Source organism: Silurus meridionalis, chromosome 2 (assembly GCF_014805685.1).
Source record: "Silurus meridionalis isolate SWU-2019-XX chromosome 2, ASM1480568v1, whole genome shotgun sequence".
Lineage (NCBI taxonomy): Eukaryota > Metazoa > Chordata > Actinopteri > Siluriformes > Siluridae > Silurus > Silurus meridionalis.
Window position 1 is genome coordinate 29,725,257 of NC_060885.1, and position 25,102 is coordinate 29,750,358.

At 38.4% G+C, this 25,102-nt stretch overlaps 2 protein-coding genes and 1 long non-coding RNA gene across 5 annotated transcripts in view; 1 reads left to right on the top strand and 2 right to left on the bottom strand.

Annotated features, from left to right (window-relative positions):
- Positions 1–997: 997 nt before the first annotated feature.
- Positions 998–9,176, bottom strand: ccdc172 (coiled-coil domain containing 172). Of its 2 annotated transcripts, none has more exons than XM_046876029.1 (8): positions 8,954–9,176; positions 7,559–7,644; positions 4,977–5,093; positions 3,967–4,132; positions 2,726–2,827; positions 2,534–2,636; positions 1,300–1,381; positions 998–1,198 (listed from the first exon to the last, which is right to left on the bottom strand). In XM_046876029.1, exons 1-8 carry the CDS (start codon positions 9,051–9,053, stop codon positions 1,172–1,174), a joined length of 783 nt encoding a protein of 260 aa, XP_046731985.1. In that variant the 5' UTR covers positions 9,054–9,176; the 3' UTR covers positions 998–1,171. The 2 variants fall into 2 exon arrangements, with proteins under 2 accessions (XP_046731985.1, XP_046731976.1); XM_046876020.1 differs by having other exon boundaries at positions 998–1,201.
- Positions 9,177–13,786: 4,610 nt separating this feature from the next.
- The window catches only part of gfra1a (gdnf family receptor alpha 1a), an 83,949-nt gene continuing 72,633 nt past the window's right edge, over positions 13,787–25,102 (top strand). Inside the window, exons 1-3 of one of the 2 annotated variants that reach the window (XM_046834717.1) lie at positions 13,787–14,239; positions 14,707–14,985; positions 16,215–16,298. In XM_046834717.1, the coding sequence (XP_046690673.1) occupies positions 14,742–14,985; positions 16,215–16,298 (328 nt within the window). In that variant the 5' untranslated portion in view covers positions 13,787–14,239; positions 14,707–14,741. The remainder of the gene's footprint in view (positions 14,240–14,706; positions 14,986–16,214; positions 16,299–25,102) is intronic. The other variant, XM_046834726.1, reaches the window with a different exon arrangement.
- The window catches only part of LOC124375932, a 92,906-nt gene continuing 91,815 nt past the window's right edge, over positions 24,012–25,102 (bottom strand). Inside the window, exon 5 of the long non-coding RNA XR_006923744.1 lies at positions 24,012–24,735. This is a non-coding gene — a long non-coding RNA (uncharacterized LOC124375932). The remainder of the gene's footprint in view (positions 24,736–25,102) is intronic.

Sequence of the window (25,102 nt, forward strand, 5' to 3'; positions counted from 1 at the left end):
GCAGGGGTGGAGAGTTTCTTCGAGAGCGTGACACATAATCCTCGACATGATTACAGCCCATTAATTACGCACAGGCAAGAGGGAAACAAAGCGATCTGGCGTCTCGGAAGAGCTTCGGAGATGATCTGCCCACTGGGTGTCACGGAGCGTGTTTAAAGCTCCTGCTGCAATGCAATGGAAAAAAAGCACACTTCAGAAATCAGGTGCCTTCACTGGTTTGGTCTTATTATAACAATAATTATTTTTTTTATATTGAACCAACTGAATGTCAATGTTCCTTTTTTACTGTTTCTGAGATCCATTAGAGCAGATCGAAAGGATAAACAATGAAAACAACTTCTTAGCTCACATTTAGTACATACTCGCACACCAGACTTCCCCTGACACATGTGCTTCTTCCCCAAACTATTGGAGCCACACAATTGTATAAGATGTCATTGGACGCAGTGACTTTACATTTTTCCTTCACTTGAACTGAATGTTTCAGCATAAAAACATACATGCTGAAATGGCTTTACATGGGTTGGAGAGAAAGATCTTGAGTGGCTTGCTACAGAGATCTGATCACCCACCCTTTTGAACACCTTTAGGATAAATTTTTCATGTATGCAAATGGGGACTCAATGTGGAATGGGGTGTTAAAATAACCCATACAAATCTTGTGGTCAGGTGTCCACAAATATCTGCCAATATTAGTGCAGCAGCACTAATTATAGTATCTATAGTATCCATTTCATTATATCGATTTTATTATTCATTCATATACACTTTTATTGTTCCCTACAAAATACATAAAAGTGCACAAATTACAAATGATTAATACTTCAAAGTATAATATATATATATATATATATGAGAAGTGTGTGTATGTGTGTAAAGACAACAAAGAAAGAGGAAACTTGAGTGTTTGAATGTAGAGAGAAAAAGGTGTACTGTTATATATTAGCCACTAGATGGCAGCTAATGAATGGAATAAAAAGCGTATAAAATACAAATCTCCAACACACCACAACTTTTTTTAATCAGTTACAACTTTAGCCACTAGAGGGCACCCTTATACAGCTTTCCACAGACCTGCACTGAAGCGTTTTAAAGATCATTAGTGAAGACTTTAACAAACCAAACAGTGTTAAAAACAACAGATTCTCCACAGGTCCGTAATCGGAGACTTTCAGCACACGCTTGGCTCCTGTGATAACTTCTGACGAAAGAGGAATATTAGTTTCATGAGCAAATAATAAAAATAAGACAAATATTGATGTATTGTTGCCTTGATGTATTTGTAATGGTTATGATTACCGAACGCAAGTACTGGATTTCTGTGCTGAGGGCCTCGTGCAACATCTCCAGCTCCTTATGTGCCTGTAGCTCTTTCTTCAGTCTTCACATATACCACATACACCCGCAGAGAGGAAAAATGTAAAGACTTTACCACAAATACACTATACTATTTATTTATTGTTTACTTGCATATTGATTTGTTTTAAAGTGTGCCTTGTAACAATAAGTTAACAGCCGATTAAACTAATCAGCTAATGGATCACAACAGATTCATTTTTTTTACTTGCGGATTAATCTTATTTTATTTGCCGATCGCAGAATATTGCTTCTTAAGTATTTTCAGAACTATGGACAGCGGTCGTGTTCACGTAAACAGGACATGGTAATCAGTCAACAACAATGGCTACACGTCATTCAAATCGCATGTATGGCAGCGTTTCCTTGCTTTAACTTTTCATGTAATAAACCAAACACTAATTATATTTGTCTCCTCCTCTTTTTTTGCTGATCCATACAATGATGCGATCAGTGACTTAAAACTGTTATGTGATCCGAACCGCGAGTTCCCGTCGCAGATATTTCTGTTCCGTTTTGAGGAGTCTTACTGAGTTTCCTGGTTCTCAGGCGTGTTTTTGACGAAGCGGTATGATTTATGTGAACGTAGTCCCTCCCAATCCATTTAATTTAACCCAATTTTTACATGCTGCCTGTTTCTAAGACAGGGATCACTTCGGCGTTCGATTTCACACGATCGATAGCCGGCGTATGAAGAAACAGCCTTTGGAATGTGATTTATGGAAACAGCGGAGAGGAACGGCTGCACGGCCGCATCTTCAGCATATCCCAGGGCTCTAATCCAGCTTGCTGTTAACGAGACAAATTTGTGCGAACATCGATGGCCGTACGTATGATTTACACAGCCGTGGGGGACGTTTCCTGTCAGAGACATGCTACCTATTGATCCCCTCCACTTCATCAGGACATGATATACCAACCAGACATTGTTGTGGGGAGGGGGTTATCCGTTTGCCTGACGCTGAACCGGATAGCATGGATATATATATCAAAGACTTAATTAAAAGGATTACCCTGCTGTTGCATTATTTACATGCTTATTGAGAGGAGGAAATGGACGTGGGTCAAAAGGAAATTGTGGGGCAGAAGAAAATGATGGGTATTTGACATGCATTTCATTACATCCAAGTGCTTATAATGGCTTTTATCCAGAGCCTTCACTTTTATATTAGCTTACCTGAGACAGGTGCTATCTGTTTGAGGTTTCTGAATAGCCTTTTCTCTTTCAGTCTTCATGGACTCTGTGAGAGCCACTGCCTCCTCCAGCTCTCTTTCCAATTCTATGCACATGTGCGATAGTCAAAACAGCTTTTCAGTCAGTACTTAGCACAGGCTTAAGTAATAAGCAATATCCTGTTTCCACTGTCACCTGCCAGATGGGAGTTCAGCTCTTGCAGCTCTGCCTTTAAAGATTCTCGCTCTGTTCGCAAAGAGATCAGCTGGCTGTTTTCTTGCTTCATCGTCTCCATCGCTACAAATATAAAGATTTTTGTCTGAATACATGTATAAATGTGAATACAGAGGAACAAAACACACTCTGTTTTTCCTCCAATTTTATTTTCTACCATACAGTCACGTGACTTCTACACACTACATTTTTCACTCCGTTTTTCCGTAATGTATACACCAAAAGCAAGCATAGATAGATAGACAAATACACAGATCACTTTACTTACTTACTAAGATTCAAAAATATACTAAAAGTAATTCTCTTTATAGGTGGAAGAGGACAAAAGAATTCTTCAGCCAACTTTAATAACTCCTCTTTCAAATGACTCATTCCATGACGATGCTTGAGAACTAAAGCAATGCGTCATGATATCGGTTCATTCTTTCTGAATAACCCTGTATTGATTAAATTGAGGATATAACCATATCTCTAGACAGTGACACTGTGCTTCTCTATCCGTACCGAAAACACGTTTTGTACTGCGCATGTGAGAGAACTTCGTTTTGTTCTGTGCATGCGCAAAGTTTCCTGTCATTGGCAGCGTTTTCATGACAGTCTAGCGATATGGATAAATACTCAATTTAATGCATTCATTTGATTTATTCCATTTTATTTTTATATATTTTATTTTAGCGAGTACAAGGTGGACAATAAACAAACTTGCTTTACAATGCTTGGAATGTTCGTGAGAGACCTCATGTTCCGCACGTACACGTGTGCACCGTACCGAAAGTCCTGCACTGAAACGGTTCATTATAAACAAGTTTACCGTTACATCCCTAATATGCACAGTACATAAAGAAGCATATAAGTATATAAAGAGCAAACAGATATAGTGTGTACAGATGCAGTGAGGAAGGAGGATGTGCTGTTATAAGTGAATAATAAATTTTAATGTAATGTGATAAAGCAGTGTTATATCCCCCAACTCAAAATCTATTATTTTCCCCATAGCCGCATGTCCCAAAAACCTTTCTCCGTTTTATAGCAGTCATTTGCTAAGTATTACAATTTGTTATTTATGTAAGAATGAAAAAATGTCTGAAGCTCTGACGCTTAAATTCCCCGTTTCAAAAGTATTGTAATAGAAAACTGCTCAAAATTCTGAATTCAATTAACAGAAGCTGAGACATAAACGCCATCAAAAAGCATCAATCTACCTTTCGTTAGTGCCTCGGCTTCTGATTCGAGTCTTTCTATTTCAGATTTGGTCTGACTGCAGAACATGATGTCCATCTTTCTCAGCAGGTTAAATTCGCTGTTGAAGGCTCTGATCGCTTTCATGAACTTCTCTTTCTCCTCTGCTGCCTCTCTGATAACTCGTGCCTGAATAAGTAACATATTAACATAAGTAACTTTTTTGTTGTTATTTTCCAGAATAACTCTTAATCTCTGAAGACCCACTAAAAATACAAACAAATATTTTGTGATTTTGACATTTGGGCAAACCAGTCTGAATAACATTGTCTAATATTGACCTCTAGTGGTTCAAGTCTGCTATTACAGATATTTCATGATTTATAAACTAATTCTTAGATTTAGAGTTCATTCTTAGACTTTAAGCGATACGAAATTTGTTTGGTAGCTCTCACAGACCAGCAGTGACAAAAGCAGTGTGACAATCATGTGCTTTTTTGTGTGTGTGTTGTAAGCGAGGACTAAACTGCCTCATTGCCGTTCATCAACATTCATGAAATTGTTAGCAAACTGGCATAAAAGGAAGAAAGCACTTTACTTTTACAGTTTTGCTGTTACAGAAAGATAATCAACCTCAAAATGTTAAGTCACTCTGCTTCATGTCTGCCCACGTCACACAACCTCATTGTTGATTATTTTCTTCTAACAGCACGCCCTGAGAACCTAAAACACATACAGATGTGGTTAAAAAAAAAAAAAAAAAAAAAAAAAAAACAACCTTTACACCTTCCTAAAACTCTCTCTCATACACACTGACATTTTCCAGCATGCAAAACATTTCACTGAGAAATCATTTAAACTCCATCATAATTTCTCTCCACCATTAGAACATGACTCATTTGGGAACATCATTATCCTAACCTCCTCCTGTATTTCTGTTTCCCCAACCGTCTGCTTTTCCTTCTCTTCCTGTTTCATATTGGAAACAAATTGCTAAAATTACTATAACTGTAGTAATAACTCAGTAACGCACCATCTCCTGTCGGAGCCCATTCTGTTGCTCGAGCAACTCTTCTTTCTTCTTCTGAATTTCTTGTTGTTTTCTCTTGATCACATTCAGCTGTAGCATCATTTCAGCCTCGAGCTGAGCCTGTGGATGGACATGCACAAGATTTTTAAATCTACAATGCACACATTGCTATGATACAATATATTTTACGTTGCGTTTAAATGGTTGGAATTTAGCTTAGTGTGTCAACAGAGACGAAAGAATGATGTGCTCATGGTGTGTGAAATGCTTGTTCTTATCGTTTTGTTTGCAGGTGGATCTGTAATTAGATTGATGAAAGAAATCACATGTTGTAAAAGTCATTGGAATATTCTGTTTGTTTGTTTTTGTTTATCAAGTTAGTCAGGTGTAAAAAACATAATGAGTCCTTTAAATAATTGTTCTCACAATGCAGTGGGAAAAAGTATTGGGACACCTGAATATTCCAGCCATATGCACCACTTTCCCAAGCTGTTACCACAAACGGCTGGAGGCACACGACTGTGAAGAATGTCTTTGAATGGGGTAGAATTGAACTACGAGACCCATTTCTGTTCCAGCATGACAATAGCCCTGTGCATAAAGCCTGCTCCATGAACATATACTTTACATAAGTTGGAGAGGAAGAACTTGAGTGACTTGCTATAGAGCTCTGACCTCAACCCTAATAAACACCTTTGGAATGAATGTGAATATTGACTGCACCTCAGGCCTTCTCGCCTCACCTACATAAGTGCCTGACTTTACTAAACTGTTGTGACTGAATGAGCAGAAATCTCCACAAGCACACCCCAAAATCGAGTGGAACATCTTCCCAAAAGAGTGGAAATTAAATGCACCTTGTCCACTGAAACAGCACAAATGTTGGTGCAGGCCATGCATTCACCAAATATCCAAATATTCCTGAAGTGTGTAATTAGCAAAGTCAGAAAGACATTACCTCACTTTTTTTTTTTTTTTTTTGTAACCACAAACCTGTCTACTTGGATAAATGTATCTTGTGGATGTTTTACTGCTTCAGCAGTCTTTTATGAAAGAAACAGACACGGCTAATAAAAGATTATTGCATTGCACTTATTTTACAGATTGTGAAGAACCAGTACTTGGGTCCTAAATGCAAGCAATATTACACTTCTATCATTTTTTGAGTGAAACAAAAAGAAATCTCAAAATGAGGTAAGGAAAATACATTTTATGATCTGCAAATTCAAATGCCATAGTAGTAAATTAAGTGAAAACCAAAGTTAAATGTAAGATATCTAAAAATAAATAATAATAATTAACATTGGAAATAGAGGTGTGTGTGTGGGGATCACAGAAGTCAGCACAACTGTACAATATTGACATCAAAAAAATCCCATAACTTGCCCTAGTTGTACATGGACATGCCTATATGAAACATGTAAAAAACTTTCTTTCAGCTTCTCCCTTTAGGGGTCTCCACAGAGGACCATCCGCATGTTTGATTTGGCACGTTTTTACGCTGGATGCCCTTCCTAATGCTACCCTCCCCATTTATCCGGGCTTGGGACCGGCACTAAGGCTTGTGCAACCCTAATGGCTGGGGTTGGTTCCCTGACCGAGGATCCCGGGCGCAGCGGTAAGAGCGCCGCATCCTAACCACTAGACCACCAGGAACCTGCCCATTTGAAACATGTAAACACCTCTAAATGTACATATCTTTTACATGTTTACATATCTGTAAAGAAAAACCTCCTTTTCCAAAATGCTGTAATGAATATCGAGGACGCAATACAGCATGCCAAAAGCTTTTAAAGTTCAAATTCACAAACGACAATATGAGTGTTGCACTTTTATGCTGATTTGTTCCAATTACAGGACAAAATGTTTTTAACTCTACACTACAGGAGCACAGCTCGGGATCTATGAAGGGTTAACCAAACTAATGTAATCCAGCGGAAACGAGCGATTGATTTTGCACTGCCGCATCCCATCGATCCTCTTCATCTTTAATGAAGCCCTCCAAACTGATGAAGAGTTTCAGTCATAAAACAAACCAGGCCTTTTACTAGGACATCGGTCATGCAGGTGGGATTAAAAGCAGGAATCCTGCTTTCATTTCGCGCTTCTGATCCGATCACTTCTTCACATGTTAGTAAAGCGGGACAGAATGATGAGAGGATATTGATATTGTAACAAATTGAAATCAGAATATTCTCTTCAAAGATATTTTTGAAAAATATATTTTACAAACATGATGTGCAGTTCAATTGTTTTGTCCACTCTGTTAACTTTTTACAGATTTTTCCTTCTATCTTCTTACATATTGTAGAAGACAAACATCTTCAGCTATAGGGGCATTAGAGTATAGCAATATACTGTTGCTCATTTTCGATTGATATATCTTTAGACTACAATAATATTACTTTTTAAAATCCCAAATCTCATTGTATCTTCAGATTTTATACATTTGTCTTATGTTTTGCTTCCCTCATCTGTAAAAGAAAAACAGTCCTGGGACGACAGAACTGGGATTCATTGCAAACAAATCATGAGAGATAATGTTTAGAAGTCCATCTGGATAAAGAGATATAAAACGACCAGACCTTCTCATCCAGCTCGATATGATCATGTTCCAGCTTTTCGGTAAAGGACTTGATTTTCTCCTCAGTTTTAGTGATGGCCGATTTTACTGCAAGAGAATATGGTTAGCTGAATGTTGGTACATCTGCAAATAAATCTATTGTAGGCATGATATATAAAAAAAATGAAAAAACGAGAACTGCATTCAGTCTAAAGACACCACATAATCTGCAGCAACTAGAACACTAAGATCCACTCATTTCAGCATAACCTCAAAAACTTCTACTTGTTTATATTATATTACATTATATTATATCAGCGATGTTAGAGAAGTGAAGAAAAGAGTGCAGGCAGGGTGGAGAAGAGTGATAGCAGGAGTGATTTGTGATAGAAGAGTATCTGTGAGAGTGAAAGGGAAAGTGTATAGGACTGTAGTGAGACCTGCGATGTTGTATGGTTTAGAGACAGTGTCATTGAGTAAAAGACAGGAGGTGAAGCTGGAGGTAGCAGAGCTGAAGATATTGAGGTTTTCGTTAGGAGTGATGAGGATTAGGACAGGATTAGAAATTAGTTTATTAGAGGGACCATGTGCATGTAGGACGTTTTGGAGACAATGTGATGGAGGTGAGATTGAGATGGTTTGGACATGTGCAGAGGAGGGACATGGGGTATATCGGTAGGAGAATGCTGAGGATGAAGCCGCCAGGAAGGAGGAAAAGAGGAAGGCCAAGGAGGAGGTTTATGGATGTGGTGAGGGAAGACACGCAGGTAGTTGGTATGGAGACGGATGATTAGCTGTGGTGACCCCTAATGGAAGCACCCAAAAGAAGAAGAAGAGAAGAAGAATACATTATATCAAAGAGCAGTTTATGTTCCACATTCATGACATCTTACATATTGAACACAATCCCTAATTAATTTCTAATTAAACACAGGGGGAAAAATCCAAAAAAACAAACAATTTTTGGGTTTATGTTTAAATGTATGCACAAAACGTTATTTAATTAATATTTGTCCTTGCTATTGTCTTAATTTAAAAAAAAGAAAAAAAAATTCTAAACCTTTTTTTCCTGTAAAAAATGTCTCTCCTGACAGAGTTTTCAAAGTAAAATTATATCACATTTTTATTATTATAATTTTTTTGGTTTGTTTCGTTGCATTAATGCAACCTGTTATAATAAATCATTTTGTTATGCATGCAAAATGTGAATATCAAATCAAAATAATCCTTATTTAAAAGAATAAACATATAAATAATGTACCTATATAAGCATGTCCAAAGCACTATCATCAATGAAGACTTGAACTTCCTTAATCATGTGTGACTTCTCGCCCTAACTGCTGTAATATCGCGAGATTTGAGATCTCTTCCCTGACGAACGAGATTTCTGACTGAATTAGCTTGTTAGCTAGCTTACCTTCGTGAAGTCGCCGAGTGTTCTCGGACGCTTGTTGCTCAGTTAGCAAAATGTGCTGATAAAGAACATCCAGGTTTACTGCTTGAGCGTCTAAACTCATTTTTAACTTTATTTTAACTTTTTTTTTAAAGAATGTAATGTTTTTTTTAAAGGAGCAGAGCTGCTGAACGGTATAACCAGAGCTCGATTACGGTTCATAAAATTCGCACGCGCTGCCACGCCCACTTTTAAATGCGCGCGAGGACCTTCAATTAAGTAGCGGTCTTTTTTTTTTTTTTTCTCAAATGACTCGATGAGTCGACTCCAGCTCTCAGTCCTCTCAGAATGTGTGAATCGGCTCACCTTAAACATTCACTTGAGTCGAAACTTAACAAACGACACATTATTATGGGAAATTTGCTTAATTTATATAAAAAATAAAAATGTTGTTTTAAATTTACTGTAGAATGTTGATTTGGACTATCATAAATCATCAAAATTACCTGTTTTAATGTGTTTTTTGTCTGTTTTAGCCTTACACGTCATCATTATGATGCTATTCCACAGCTATAGAAACAATATTATACAGAAACACAGTATAACAGAGCGCTATATTACAGACAGGAATCTCATACAGTGAGTATGAATGGCATTACTAAAGCAAAAAACCCAACAAACACAATTCGACAAGTCTCCTTTCACTGCAGCCACAGCTGCACCTCCCGCATACATCACCGCTAGGACAAGCATCGATATTAACCTCATAAAAAATTACTCCGGGTTTTCCATGAAGTTTGTGAATTTTTTTTCATTGCATTATGGTTTTCCTGTGGATTTGAAATGAAGGCAAAATGTGTGTTTTTTAACGCAAAAGTATAAATGGTTCATGGAAAAGCGTACCTTTTTTTTTTTTTTTCTTTGACGCTGGCAATATACTTTGATAGAAATGAACATAAACATGCACTTCTGGAAGCAACACAACCAAGAGAAAAGCTATAAAATGAAGAGACAACTTTTGGGAATAATTGAATACATATTGAAGGAAAAAAAAATATTTGAGTCAGCAATTTTTTTATCGTGGTTAGGCCAGCAGAGAAGACCTTTCTGGCCTGAAGACCTGCCACTGATTTATATAAGAATGCTGTTTGAATAAACTTCAAAATAAATCAAATATTCAGACACAGTTTATTGGAAATATGTTTAGCTGAAATATTTTAATGTTTTAATGTTTTGTTTGTCTTAGCTTTGAGGGCATCAAATATTTCATGAAGAGAGCGAGAGAGAGAGGACAATTAAGTCTACATTGGCTTATACAGAACATTGGCTGTCAATCTGTTTATTTTATATGATGATAAACAGAAGTTATTTTTAATATGCTGAATTATATCTATAAGATCACTTTATTCATCCCAGATGGAAATTTACTTCTGTTCCTGAACCATTTTTCTAATATATTCTGAAATAAACAAATGCTGAATATAATATACATCCACACTTTCACACCCCTTCCAGTTCCAGTGCAGCCTGTAATCTATCATAGATGTAGCCCAAATACTAATAAAAGCCACCAGCCTGTGTGTTGTCTTTGTTGTTAATAAGTGCAGTCAGCATTCAATAACTCAATCCTGGGCCATTTGGCTCTTCAGTGTTCATCAAATCATCCTTTACCTAGTCCAATTTCCAGAGAATGGTGTTTGATCCAAAGCCACAAGGCACATTAAAGTGTGAACGCTCACATTTGTGACCGACAGCTCAATCAATATTAAGACAGGCTTTTCATATGATTCAGACTGATACCTTTTAGCCATTCTACTTCATTTCCGAGACCTGCTTACTCATCATGACTGTACAATTTAAAACAGTTTTTTTTTCTCCTAACCCTATATCATGCACACACACACTTGTAAATCACAACCCGAATTGTCATTAGGCTCGATAGTAAAGGATACAAATCAGTCTGGTCATCAGAACAGTAAATTTCCATAGCATTGCCTGCCAAAAGTCTGTAAGCAAATGTTCACTCGCCACTTACTGTTCATTAGGATAGGAGAGAACTACATTGATTTATATTGGGATTTGAACTCCATGGTAGTTCACTGCTAGATCAACAATAAATCGACTCACTGATTTGAAATAATGTTATGCCATTCCTTCCGGTCAGCTCGAATGCATCTAGAGCAAATCGATAGCATGTACTGTAAATTATACTCACTGTGTTCAATATGTTACATGAGCAAATATGTATTTAATAGAGCAAATTGGTTGTTTGTATTTAGTAGAATTCACTATACTGCCGGAAAGAGAAAATAATTTTAATCCCAATATACTGTGTATGAAAAAACAAAACACCTTTGCTCTTATAAGATCATCTATCCAACCAATGTGGTCGTGTGATAAAGGACATTGTTAGTGCATTGTTACTTTTTTTTCACTTTATCAATTTTTCGACACATGACACATTTATCAATTTAATGTGATGTGTAATTTTGTGGATTAAGCATTCAAACAGTTTTTCTGAGGCTACAGAACACATTGCATCAAGGTCTGACTTTTTGTGTGCTTCGAGATGCCTTTCTACTCACCACGGCTGTAAAAAAATTTTATTTGAGGTATAGTGTTTGTCATTTTGCACCAATCTGGCTGTAATTGTTACCATTGATAAGATTCACAGACAGACAGACAGACAGACAGACAGATAGATAAATAGATAGAATTTGGTCATTGCATAGAACAAGTACACAGAGAAGAAGTACAGTTTCCTATATAGAAGATGTTTCCTATAGTAAAACTCTTACTCCCCCCACTGTTATGAGTAAACCCTAGAGATCGCTGTTTGTGAAAATCCCAGGAGATCAGCTGTTTCTGAAACACACAAACCAGCCCATCTGGTGCCAACATCTCTGCGACTGAGATCACTTGTGTCTGCACTCTGATGCTGTAACATATTGACTTGTAATTGCACTGCACTACTTGAGTGGCTGCATTGAAAATGCATGAATAAGCCTTTATTGAACGTATACCTGTTTATATACTATCTATGTAGTGCATATTTAATACACAGGGTATAAAATGATATGCAGTGCACTGTATTGTACATGCAGTTGAATGCACACTCACTATTCAGCCTTTCTCTCTCTCTCTCTCTCTCTCTCTCTCTCTCTCTCTCTCAGAATTATTTCTCTGGCTCAATCCCAAATGGCTCTGTATTCCCTCCGAAAGTGTATGAGTAGTGCACTTTATTTTCATCAGGGCACCGGTTGACACTCAGCCAGACTGAGCGAGATGCTTACACCAATAGATGGCAATCTCCACCAGTTTAATCCTATAACTCATGAGTGGACTTCAGCTCACATCGCTCACTTTTCTTTTTCCTTTTTTAATGCAGCTCAGAAGCCAAAGTCAGCCAAGTTATCATCCAAATGGAAACCAAATCAATTCAAAAAGGTCAGAAATTTACATTTGTTGAACTGTATGTACGACTTTTGTTCTTTTATTTTTTCAGCCCTTTCATTTTTTTTTCTTAAATGGTACATAACCTAATTTTGTGTAGCAAAGTTTTGTTCACAAGGTTGATGAAGAGTGCTGAAAACAGACCGTCTGACTTACGTCATTATCTGAGCAGCGTGACCCCGAGCATAAGTCTACAAATAGATGATGACCTCAGAAGGACTGACTTCATAAATTTGGTCATCCAGGAGCTGAAGGACTATTACATTGCAAAGCCACTAAGCAGAGACTGTGGGATTGTTTGTGTTTAGTAATTGTAAAATCTAGGAGACCAGGAGAGCCCTGAGCAAAACAATATGACAGTCACAAATTCAGCAAGTTGTTAAACGTTTATTTAAAAATACACTGTTTTTTAGCATTCGTAAAGCAATCAACTTTTCATTTGTCTTGTTCTTCTCCATCTCTTTTTTAGATTTAGCTCTTCACCTTCTCTTCTCCTTCTTGTTGTCCTTATTCTTTCTTTTTTTCTTCTGTTTTTCCTTGTATTCTGTCATTTCTTAATTTCTTTGTTGTTGTACTTCTACTGCACTTTCTTTCTCAACATCATCATTTTCTTTTATTCGTCTTGTTCTTATTCGCTTTCTTTCTTCTCTTTCTCATCCTCCTCCTACTACTAAAATTGTTTGTATCTTATTCTTGCTTTCTTCGTCTTCTTTTTGTTCTTTTTCTCATTCCAATTGATTTCCTTGCTTTACTTTTTCTTTTTCTGTGTATTCCTTTCTTTTTCTATTTCTTTACTTGTTTTCCTTGTGCCTCTTCTTCTCCATCTGTTTCTCTTCGTTTTCCTAATAACAATTCAACCAGCACTATTACTACTATTTCTCCTGAACTCCTACTGTCTTTCTTCATCTGCTGAATTTAAATTATTTTCTTGTTTTACTATTTTGTCTTCTTCTTCTTCTTCTTCTTCTTCTTCTTCTTCTTCTCCTTGTCCATCCTCTCATTTTTAATATTCTTGCATTACCCTTTTACTTCTTCTGTTCTTTTTTTCTTTTCTTTTCTTTTCATTTTTCTTCTTCTTCTCCTTTCTTTGTCTCTTCTTCTTCTTCTTCTTCTAGCAATAATAACAATCAACCGATTATATTAATGCTATTATAATCATCATCCTCATCATATATTTTATAATGTATGTGTTAGTATAAAAAAACTTTAAAGCCCTCTGTAGTTCTGGGTTAAAAATAAAAGTTCACCCCCTTGCGCGTGCGTATAGAGAAAGAGAAAAAAGAGAAGGTGTGTGTGAGTGTGTCTATGTGTGTGTATGTATGTATGTATGTAAGTGTGTGTATGTGTGTGTGTGTGTGCGTGTGTGTGTCTGTCTGTGTGGGGTGGTGGGGGTTGGGGAGGGTGAAAAAACGCTGAGAGCGCAAGAGCGCACGCTCCCGTTCAGTGCCACACTGCCGCGCGCCCAGCCGCGTGCTTCACTCCGGAGTGTATTTGAAGAGCCCCGGAAAGCGATCCGTGAGCCTGTCTTATTATAAACCTGCCCACCCTGAATGCACGAGCTCCGCGAGACCATCACGTCCTCCTAAGGAGACCCTCGCGGCACCATCACTGCTGCTTTCACACACTTTTCATTGCTTTTGCTTGGTGGAGATCCCCGGTGCGCGTGGGACAAGGAGCGTGGAGTGAGTAGAGATGCTCCTCCTGTGGATGTAAAGAGCAGCGTGTGGGTCTGTAAACACTGAGTCGCTTTACTTTCACACACACATACACACACACGCACACACGCGCGCGCAAGGAGGACCGCGCACCGGACCAGCGATGATCGTTTCCACGATTTGCGTTCTTTTCCCCTTCTAGGTGAGTTTTTCCCTTTTTCTCCTGGGATGTATTTACCCTCTCATCAAATTTAAAGCACACAGTTCTTATTTATTTATAGACAACTTTAAGCGCAGTATTTCCACATCTAGTGGTGAACTCAGAGACAATCTCAGACCCTCCTGGATTGACACTAAACAGTGCATGAGTCAATACAACGCTGAACAAAGATTTATTCTAACATCCAGTCAAACCAGGGTCTTTGTTTACTGTAGCCTGAACAGAAAACAAAAAAAATTAATCTGTTTCTGGTTTAATCCATGCAGCATGTATGTGGTTAATCCTCTTCACACAGATGTGTAGGACTGCCATAAATATGGCTGAGAACTTGTGACTTTTATAGATAGATGGTATATTTGCTTTACAGTCCGATTAGTGTTACGTGAAAGTCGTTTCCAAGTATAGTTGTATAGATGGAGTAGTTGAGAAACTGTGTTTGTGGCACACAGAGGTCCTGCTGTCTGCAGAAAAGTCTGCGAGCCGGATGGACTGTGTCGCAGCCAGCGAGCTGTGCTTGAGAGAGCCGGGATGCAGCACCAAGTATCGGACTATGAGGCAGTGCGTGGCGGGGAAGGAGGGCAACATCAGTGCCGAGGGGAGGGACGAGTGCCGCAGCGCCCTGGACGCACTTAAGCAGAGCCCACTGTACAACTGCAGGTGCAAAAGAGGCATGAAGAAGGAAAAGAACTGCCTGCGCATCTACTGGGGGCTCTACCAGCATTTACAAGGTATGCACCCATTATGCTGATTGCTGTGCTTCATTCTAGATTATTTCAGAGCACTATAGATGACAACAGTTGAGGATAGAGCACTATAGGTAATTGGAGATCACTGTGAACTTCAGATTACTATAGATCACTATAGAGCATTATGGATTACTATAGATCACTATGGAGCACTACAGATTATAATAGATCTCTACAGAGCATTACAGATTACTATAGATCACCATTAAGCACTACAAATGAATATAGATCACTATAAAGTACTACAGATTACTATAGATCACTATGGAGCACTATAGCTTATTATAGATCACTATAGAGCATTATGGATTACTGTAGATCACTATAGAGCACTACAGGTTATCATAGATCACTGCAGAGCACCACAGATTACTATAGATCTATCATGGAGTACTATGGATCCCTATAGGTAATGATAGCAAATAGCTATAGATCACTACTTATCATTAGATATCACTATAAATGGACACAATGGATCACTGCAGATAACTAAATATCATGTCAATAGTGTTGATCACTATGGATATCTATACATCCTGGTATGTCACCATAGATCACAGATCACTTTAGATTACAATTATTTTTTATTCTCTGTCTTATATGCGCCACAAAATGCCTACAGGATAGTTTTTCAGAAAAATAGGTACTACACTGTTCCCTTTTCATGTTAATGCGGTGATATTCTCCCAGCATATATATTGCATGTATATCTTTTACATAGAAAAAGGATTTTCTTGGTGAAAGACACATTCCACAAACAATAAAAATTTTTTTATGACTACAAAGGAACAAACACACACACTGCTGTGCTTGAGATGAAAAATCATCACGTGTGTTTATTTTCTTGGTTTAAGTGTATTGCAAGTCTTAATTCCAGACTCAAGCCTAAAGCACTATGTCTGGGTTATGTCCCGGTCACATACACACACACACACACACACACACACACACACACACACAAACAATGTGTGTGAGTCCTCAGGAAAATGTGAGTTAGAGTTTATCGAGTGTGAAGTTCTTGCATTTTTCATCCTCTTCTAACGCTGCCCAGCACACTCAAGCAGGCGGAAATCGAAACAACAGCCCAAGACCGGTGCCGTAAAAACAAACGAACCACGTATCAACGTGCCAATTTTGCAGCAGTTAAAGTCACTGAACTTTAAAAACCCACAGCGTTAGACTTTTAATTCTTGTGTTTGGTTGTTTAACAGGAAACGACTTACTGGAGGAATCTCCTTATGAGCCCATGACCAGCCGTGCATCTGATATATTCCGATTGGCACCCATCTATTCAGGTAGGACTGGCTGGTTGTATTTACTAAATTGGAATACTTTATAAGGCCTGCATAGATCCTGACTATATGGTATGAAAGCGATTATCAAGCATTCTCCTTTCCTGCTTTCCGACTTCCTATTTCTGTGACTGCATGCTGTGGAACGCTGCATGAGGAGCTATAGTTTGGAATTTACTTCACGGGTACTTCATTACTAATGATGTGGAATGCTGGAACCTGTGCGTACGTCTGTGTGTGTGTGTATGCGAGTGTGTATGCCTTGCTTCTGACGTTACTGTTTATGGTCAGCCTCTGGGTGGCACTGGCGCTCTCTATTTCACGAGCAGACGAGCGGCGCGGCAGATGGTGAAAGCAGAAGGGTTCACGACACCCGAGTGAAGTCAAACGCTTCGAGTTGCTCATCCCAAGTAAACTAAACGTTGTCCTCTAGCGCGGAAGTCTGAGAGACGTGCGAGATGGGAAGACAGCTGCACGAGCTTGAATCGTAGGAAAATATCAGCAAGTCAGACAGTGTGTTGTACACAGCAGTCTAGACATCTCTATACACATGTATGTATAGAGATATTTATTCTTTGGGTTTTGGATTTCATAAAGCGAATGATCACGTGAAGCTGTTTAGCATCATTACATGTCGCCAGGTATTTACCTAGCTATGTGCACTTAGCTAGCTATACAAACAAAATTGATTTACACATAGAACAAGTACTAATTTCATATATATATATATATATAAAAAGAAAAATCGCACAAAACAGTAGCTCGACCCATACCTTGGGCATTTTTGGAAGTTTCTAGAATCTGTTTTGTTGCGTAAACCAATCGTAGCACTACACCTTACTGTGATAATGTATCATTTCTATAGAAACAAGAATCTTGTTTGTTGGTTTTTTAAGCTTTTCTTTTCTTCATTTCTTTCTGTTTTTTTCTCTAATGAGGAAATGAGAGATCATTTTCTAACAAAAGCCATAATGTCACATATGTCGCATAAATAAAAGGAAAAAAACACTTCACTACAGGTCACGTGAGGGGCGGTAACGGTAGCTCCACTTCATGACCCCACACTTTTGTTGATTTCTTTTTTACACTTAATTATATCATGCATGTATAGACGAGTTTAGGAATGATCCTTTGCAGTGGATAAGTCCAAGATATGTGTGCTGACGAAGACCTAGCGAAAAGCATAATCCCAGCTATTACTTCACTAACAATATCGAAGTTCATGACCCGAGGAAAACTTTTGCTCTCCTGAATGTCAATGTCACCGTCAATCCCTGAGAGAATCAGAAGCTCCCCTCAGAGACTTGTGAGTCACCGAATAAAACAACTGCGCTAATTAAAACAGCCTCGCTACTTTTTCTACCTTTGACTCTCAGCAACGGTGAGAACAGAGAGATTTAGGGAAAGCGCCCGGAATATGAGATCCGCTCCCTATTCCCTGTTGAAAAAGCTCTTGACTTTGATTGACGGCTGTGCTCCGAGGCTGTGATTCTCACCCTACAAAAGAGTGTTACGAGTCAAGACGCCCCCGGAGACAGACAACAATATGCTGGTGGAGTCTGGAGTGTTCGCGTGTATGTGTGTGTGTGTGCTGCCAGCTCTTTGACAGTAAAAACGATTTGTTTGGGTATGAGTTTGTGCTGGACAGGCACCGAGTTGGCAATAAAACAGCAAACAAAGTCAAGAAGATTGAATCGGATTCTTAGTATTGTTTAGATCTGTTTTGTTGTTGTTGGACTGAGTTTCGAATAATGGATTCATGTTTATGCCATGTTACTACAGAAATCCTAAATCTGATTGGTTGAAATCAGCAGTACAGTTTATTTTATCAACTCATTCTGATGTGTTAACATTTCTGTAGCAACAATTAACCTGGACACTTGAGAGATGGAAACTTGCTTCCGTGCAAACGTGAAGAGGTTTTCCAAGACAAGCATGTTTAGCGTTTCTGGAAGGAATCTCCAGTGTCAGTCAAAAGTAAAGTCCTGACTGTTTGAAAGTTCATTATCAACCAAAGCGCATCTGGTGAGGGACTGTTTATAGCTGCTGTAATCTACCTGAAAACAGGACCTAGTTTGATATTCAACAACATAGAAAATGACTTCAAATGGATCAATAGTATGACAGTATAAAAAAGAAGATATTTTACAGCAGCATCAATGTAAATGATCTTTAGAATAGCAGATTAGGTTTTGTTGTAATGACCACAGGGTCGTGAGGTCAGTTCCCAGGATAGCCTGTCTTGGTTTCTTTTGAGAACGACCTTTAACCCTCAATTACTTCACTCTCCCCTGGGCTTGGATTCCACCTCAGTTATAAGTCGCTTTGCTGCTGATCAGCAGAATTAGACACTTTAACCTTCCTGAACTTTTAATTTGTGTGGATTTTCTGAGGAAACTAACAAGGCTTTATCACCTTAACACCTTACAAATGATATAAGAAGTTTTAGGAATGAAGCTGAGCTCAGTGAGCGAACGTCACACAGCGAGCACTCGTGTTTGTTAAAAATTGTTGAGCCTGTGTTTGATCAGCGCTCACCCGCCGAGTCTCTTGCCGAGTTCCGTGCCATATTGACAGGCTTTCCACTCAACTGAACATCTTATCAGACGTCTCTTCTCTGTACCAGACCATGTGCTCAAACCAAGTTGTGGCGGTAAAATAAACAAGTCAGAGGTTCCTGGATGAAAGGTCATGCCCTGTGCTCTAGAAGGATGACAGACTGGTGCTGATCGAGGAGTACTCAGACGCTCATAAACACAAATGTACCTCTGCTTCCTAATGGGCTGAAAGGTAAACAGACGCACTGCAATCAGAGGAAAACTGTATTTAGATTTGAAGTCTGCTCAGCAGGATATGAATCACCTGGTTGGCTTAAGGCTAGGAGAAAAGATTTAAAAAGGTATCTAGTGGAAAGAGGGTAAAAGGGCAAGTAAGAAAGATGGGAAGATGTTCCATTAGGGTTTCTTGTTAGATTTTGTGGTCAGTTAGCCAAAACTGCATTAGTAAAATCAGGTACTGATGTACCGTGAGGAGGCCTGGGGTGCAGTCAAAGTTTTTATTTATTGTCCAGTTCATTAGGGTTGAGATCATAGATCTATAGAAGGCAATTGTTATGCTGGAACAGATTTGGGTCGAATTCAAGCAAAGGGAAAAATTAAACCAGATCCAAAGAAATTCTATACAATCGTTCGCATCTAACTTTGTGGTAACAGTTTGGGGGAAAACTACATACGGCTGGAAAAATCAGGTGTCACAATACTTTTGTCCATATGTGTAGTAAAATAAATATTAAACCCAAGGTTCATTTTTGTACCTAATAATAAAAAAATTAAAACTGATAAACCAATAAGTGGGAGATGTAATAGCATTATGAGCATATGGAATAAAAAACAATCACGCGTTAGCATGGCCAAGTATTCTGTAAAGAGCTGTTTAGTTAACATTTATTGAATGAGTCTTCCCCATAAGTGCTTTGAAAATGTCAAAGTTTGCAGTCACCCGACAGTTTACACTTAGATTTCTCTGCATTTATTTTGTTTTGTAAGGAAAAAGTGAAGCTGCTATTAAGTAAGCGATAACAGGAGATAACTTCCTCCTGTGGACGTTAGCAATAACATTGAATGTGGTGAAAGCGTTAAAAACTATTGAGGTGTGTTTATTTATTTAATTCTTATCAATCCATGTAAAAGGAACAAAGCAGAAGGAATAATCGCCTTCAGGCTGGCAAGAGTAAGTCCGCTTCGCTTTATCTAAACGTAGCATGGAAATCTATACAGATTTAATTTCTGGCTAATTAAAAAAAGAAAAAACAAGACGTAAAGAATAATAATAGGAAAACAATGCATTGATTTGTAGAGGGAGTTGTAGAGTGACATGTAAACACTTGTTAGGTTGAAATGTTCCTCCATTCCTCACACAATTTCCTTTTTCTTGTGAAGCACTGATCCATGTACAAGTCAGTCAAAACCCATTTCATCCATCTCTCTCTCTCTCTCTCTCTCTCTCTCTCTCTCTCATGACGCAAGTTGACTCTGTATTACTGGCACACCATTAACTGCAGAGAGCAAAAGAGCTGAAACGTACAGTACACAACTCCCTTTCACATTACCTCTCCATCAAGCACACACACACACACACACACACACACACACACACACACTCCTCTACATTTCGCATGCGCCTCTTTCAATCACACCCTCTTCCAAACCCGGCCAGCCGGAAAAGCCTGGGAATCACAGGCAGGCTGCTCGAACGTGAAACAATCCACAATCCAACCATAAAAGAAAAATCTGAGAAAAAAAAAACCCAGATGCCGTTTGACGGAAAGAAAAGTACATTCCAAACAATGAAATCTATTGTCAGGGAAATGCACATCGCTGAATTATTGAGTTTGTGGATAGATTCGTCGGTAGCATCATCAACTTGTCAATTATGGCTTATGAGGTCTTGGAGGAACAGAACGTGAAACAAAGCATCGCAGGGAGTCTGCTGAGTCGGTTGGAAAGAATTTGCTTCAAATTGCGTGGTAGAGCTCAGAAAAAAACGTGGACGTCACACAATCTGAAGAAGACACCATGAATAAAGATGAGCTATTTCTCAAATTCTCCAGAGAAATCGTTTTTTTTTTTTATTATTCCAACAATTATCTGTCATGCTGAAATAGTAAAATCACATAATTCTGTCTAAGTTTTACGAAATAACAAACAGTAATTTATACCTTCTAAGAAAATGCTAATTTCACATTCTTATTCTGTACAAAGAATGGGAAAAAACATCACTCAAGGTAACCATCGAACCTGTTGTGCTAAACAACAATAAATGTAAAGAACAACAACAACATTTTTAGTTTATCAGGAAACAGTTTTCAAGATTTCTGGAGAAGGGACAGAAACAGCAAAGCTGGCTAAGTTTCTAACATGTTTGTTACCAGAAATGTCCCTATAAAATACATTTCAAAGTATTACCATTGTATAATTAATCACTCAGTTTGAGTAAAAAAAAAACATTGCAGTCCATTACCATGACATTTACAGACCATTATAGTCATTTTCTAAAGCAAATCAATGCATTTTCTTTAGTTTGACCTTCAAAAAATGTACGCTAGCTCGTGATTTAGTATCGGATTTGCACAGTTGCTGTAAAGACAGCAATTCTTATTAAAAGCTATAAACTATACACCCTATATACTTTATTTACATAATTTATTTTATTTTTAGTTATTTAAAAAATATACAATTATAGTTTATCCTTTGAAAAGAGTTAGTCAGTTAGCTAATGAGTTAACACCAGATTAGCTCAAACTGCTGAAAGACAGTACCGCTTCCTAATAAAAGCTTGAAATATTACAAACTATTTTTTAACTCAGTTTCTCTTAATTTTAGTCATTTTAAGGATATACAGATATAGTTTATCTTTCAAAACCAGTTGTTATAACGAGTTAGCTATTGAGTTAATACCAGATTAGCACTAACTGCTAAAAGACCACACAGATTCTGAATCTAAGATTTATTTACTATCTAATGTTTTTGTGCAGTTATTCTTTTATTTTGTCATTTGAATCATAGCCAGAAAATGGTTCTATATTATTTGACATCATAATTGGCATTAGAAGGCAGTATTGCTACAAGTCGAATGTATTTAATGTGTTAGTGTAATCACTGTCCTGTTGATGTGTGTAATAATCGTATGTGAAGCTGTAACATATTTACCCCACAGGAAAATGTTCACCTGAGGACTTTACAGTTTCTGAATAACAGAAAAAGTAGTTTTCTCTCTCATTAATATTAAAAGATGGAAAAAGAAGAAGGAGAGACTGGTGCAGAATTATTAGGCAAATGAGTATTTTGACCACATCATCCTCGTTATGCATGTTGTCTTACTCCAAGCTGTATAGGCTGGAAAGCCTACTACCAATTAAGCATATTAGGTGATGTGCATCTCTGTAATGAGAAGGGGTGTGGTCTAATGACATTAACACCCTATATCAGGTGTGCATAATTATTAGGCAACTTCCTTTCCTTTGGCAAAATGGGTCAAAAGAAGGACTTGACAGGCTCAGAAAAGTCAAAAATAGTGAGATATATTGCAGAGGGATGCAGCAGTCTTAAAATAGCCAAGCTTCTGAAGCGTGATCATCGAACAATCAAGCGTTTCATTTAAAATAGTCGACAGGGTCGCAAGAAGCGTGTGGAAAACCAAGGCGCAAAATAACTGCCCGTGAACTGAGAAAAGTCAAGCGTGCAGCTGCCAAGATGCCACTTGCCACCAGTTTGGCCATATTTCAGAGCTGCAACATGCCCTTTACCCATGGTTTGGTAAAGGGCAGAGAGCTCCAGTCCGACTCAGACGCCAGCAAGGTGGAGGTGGAGTACTGGTTTGGGCTGGTATCATCAAAGATGAGCTTGTGGGGCCTTTTCGGGTTGAGGATGGAGTCAAGCTGAACTCCCAGTCCTACTGCCAGTTTCTGGAAGACACCTTCTTCAAGCAGTGGTACAGGAAGAAGTCTGCATCCTTCAAGAAAAACATGATTTTCATGCAGGACAATGCTCCATCACACACGTCCAAGTACTCCACAGCGTGGCTGGCAAGAAAGGGTATAAAAGAAGAAAATCTAATGATATGGCCTCCTTGTTCACCTGATCTGAACCCCATTGAGAACCTGTGGTCCATCATCAAATGTGCGATTTACAAGGAGGAAAACAGTACACCTCTCTGAACAGTGTCTGGGAGGTTGTGGTTGCTGCTGCACGCAATGTTGATGGTGAACAGATCAAAACACTGACAGAATCCATGGATGGCAGGCTTTTGAGTGTCCTTGCAAAGAAAGGTGGCTATATTGGTCACTGATTTGTTTTTGTTTGGTTTTGAATGTCAGAAATGTATATTTGTGAATGTTGAGATGTTATATTGGTTTCACTGGTAAAATAAATAATTGAAATGGGTATGAATTTGTTTTTGTTGTTGCCTAATAATTATGCACAGTAATAGTCACCTGCACACACAGATATCCCCCTAAAATAGCTAAAACTAAAAACTACTTCCAAAAATATTCAGCTTTGATATTAATGAGTTTTTTGTGTTCATTGAGAACATGGTTGTTGTTCAAATTAAATCCTCAAATAAAATTAATCCTCAAAAATACAACTTGCCTAATAATTCTGCACTCCCTGTATAGATGGATCAAAAGTATGACATTTTGTGGCGTACTTCAATCTTCAAAACATAATAGTTAGCAAACTGGCGAAGTATACATAAGAACAAAAACGGTGTTGTATGATTGCGTGTAATGATGATGATGATGATGGTGTGTGTGATATGGAACAATGTAGGTAGGGGTGGGTAGTTGAGTATGGTGGAAGTGTGCATAAAAACATCTGTAGTGACGACTTTGAAGACAAGACACATGAGAGCATGACAGGAGCAAAAATCACTTCTAAACTCGCACCTTTCTTTCGCTTCATTTCAGCACTCAATGTCAAAATATATATGAAGACACTGTGAACCTGTGAGAAAATGCCGAAACTGGCAAATGGAGCTGATTTTTGTTGTGGAATTAAGTAGACAGAAAACGATCATTGATTGCTTGCATATAATTACTTGTAAAACAAAAGCATACTTTTTGTGTCATATTTTTCTTACTTCACATCCTTCAATCCAGGATACAATTCAGTGCAATGAAAGTACTCCCCATGTACAATATTAGCATTCAAACGACTGTCAATTGACACCTTCACATTTATTTATTAATGCTAACGCTAAGCCTGCTTTTCGTCTTTCAGAAGGATGAAAGCAGAAACTCGGCAGAATGTGTTAGCGATGTGTTCTGCAATCCCGAGTCGTAACAAACCTCTTGATGTGCAAATAAGCATTATGTACTTTAGCATGACAGAATAAATGACTTGATAACGTTGTGTACTGTTTTGGTAAAACATTTTTGAAGTATTTTTTTTGGCCTTTTTGGAAATGTACAGCACAATGATAGCTTAGCGAATAACAGAACCCATTATAGAAATGAGGCAACAGCAGCAACAACGACCGTTCTCTTGTTCCTCATCTTTCTTCTCTTCACTTCTTCTAGCGCTGCTCTCTTCATGACTTGCATCACCAGATCCGATACAGAGGGAGTCTGCAGTGTTTTTGAAGGCAGACTCTTGCTAACCAACGCGTCCTTTTCAACCTCAAACCCTTTTTACTTCCACAATAGCAGCTCAGTGTAGCATGGCACTAGCCTGGGGAAGTGTCACTCATTTTAGCACAAAGCCCTTTTGTGTCGTATACTCCTACAGTCTGCTTATCCCATTAGCCCCGTTAGCCAAACGGCAAGAGAGGCGCTAGAGAAGCTATCGTTTTCCAGCTCCCATCTCTCCATTTCTGGCTTTTTGTTCTTGTAAATGCGCTCGCCGTCCTTGTTGGGGCTGGCCTCGGCTCGGCGAGAAATCTCCTGCGAAAGCAAATCAATAGAGCGCCATGTAAAAATAGAAACTCAAAGGTGTGCATACAAGAAATGATCGATTTTAGCCTCTCGTGGACTCGTACTCGCTCTCGCTCCCTCTTTCGCTTTTCCCAAAGCTCTTCTGTTCGAAGTGGATCAAAGGATTATCCTTGTGTTGCTAATGCTCAGGTATAGTGTTGCATCATCAAGCGCAATGAGCCCGAGTCAGGGGGGAAATGTCGGAGTTTCAAGTCTTTAAAGACAAGGATCCAGTGTTGGGAAAGGGTAAATGGAGCGCCGGGTCACACGTCATTAGGCTAGGAAAGCAGCTCACTTCTATTCACGCAGAGCTTGTTATCGGCTGCGTGCTATTGAT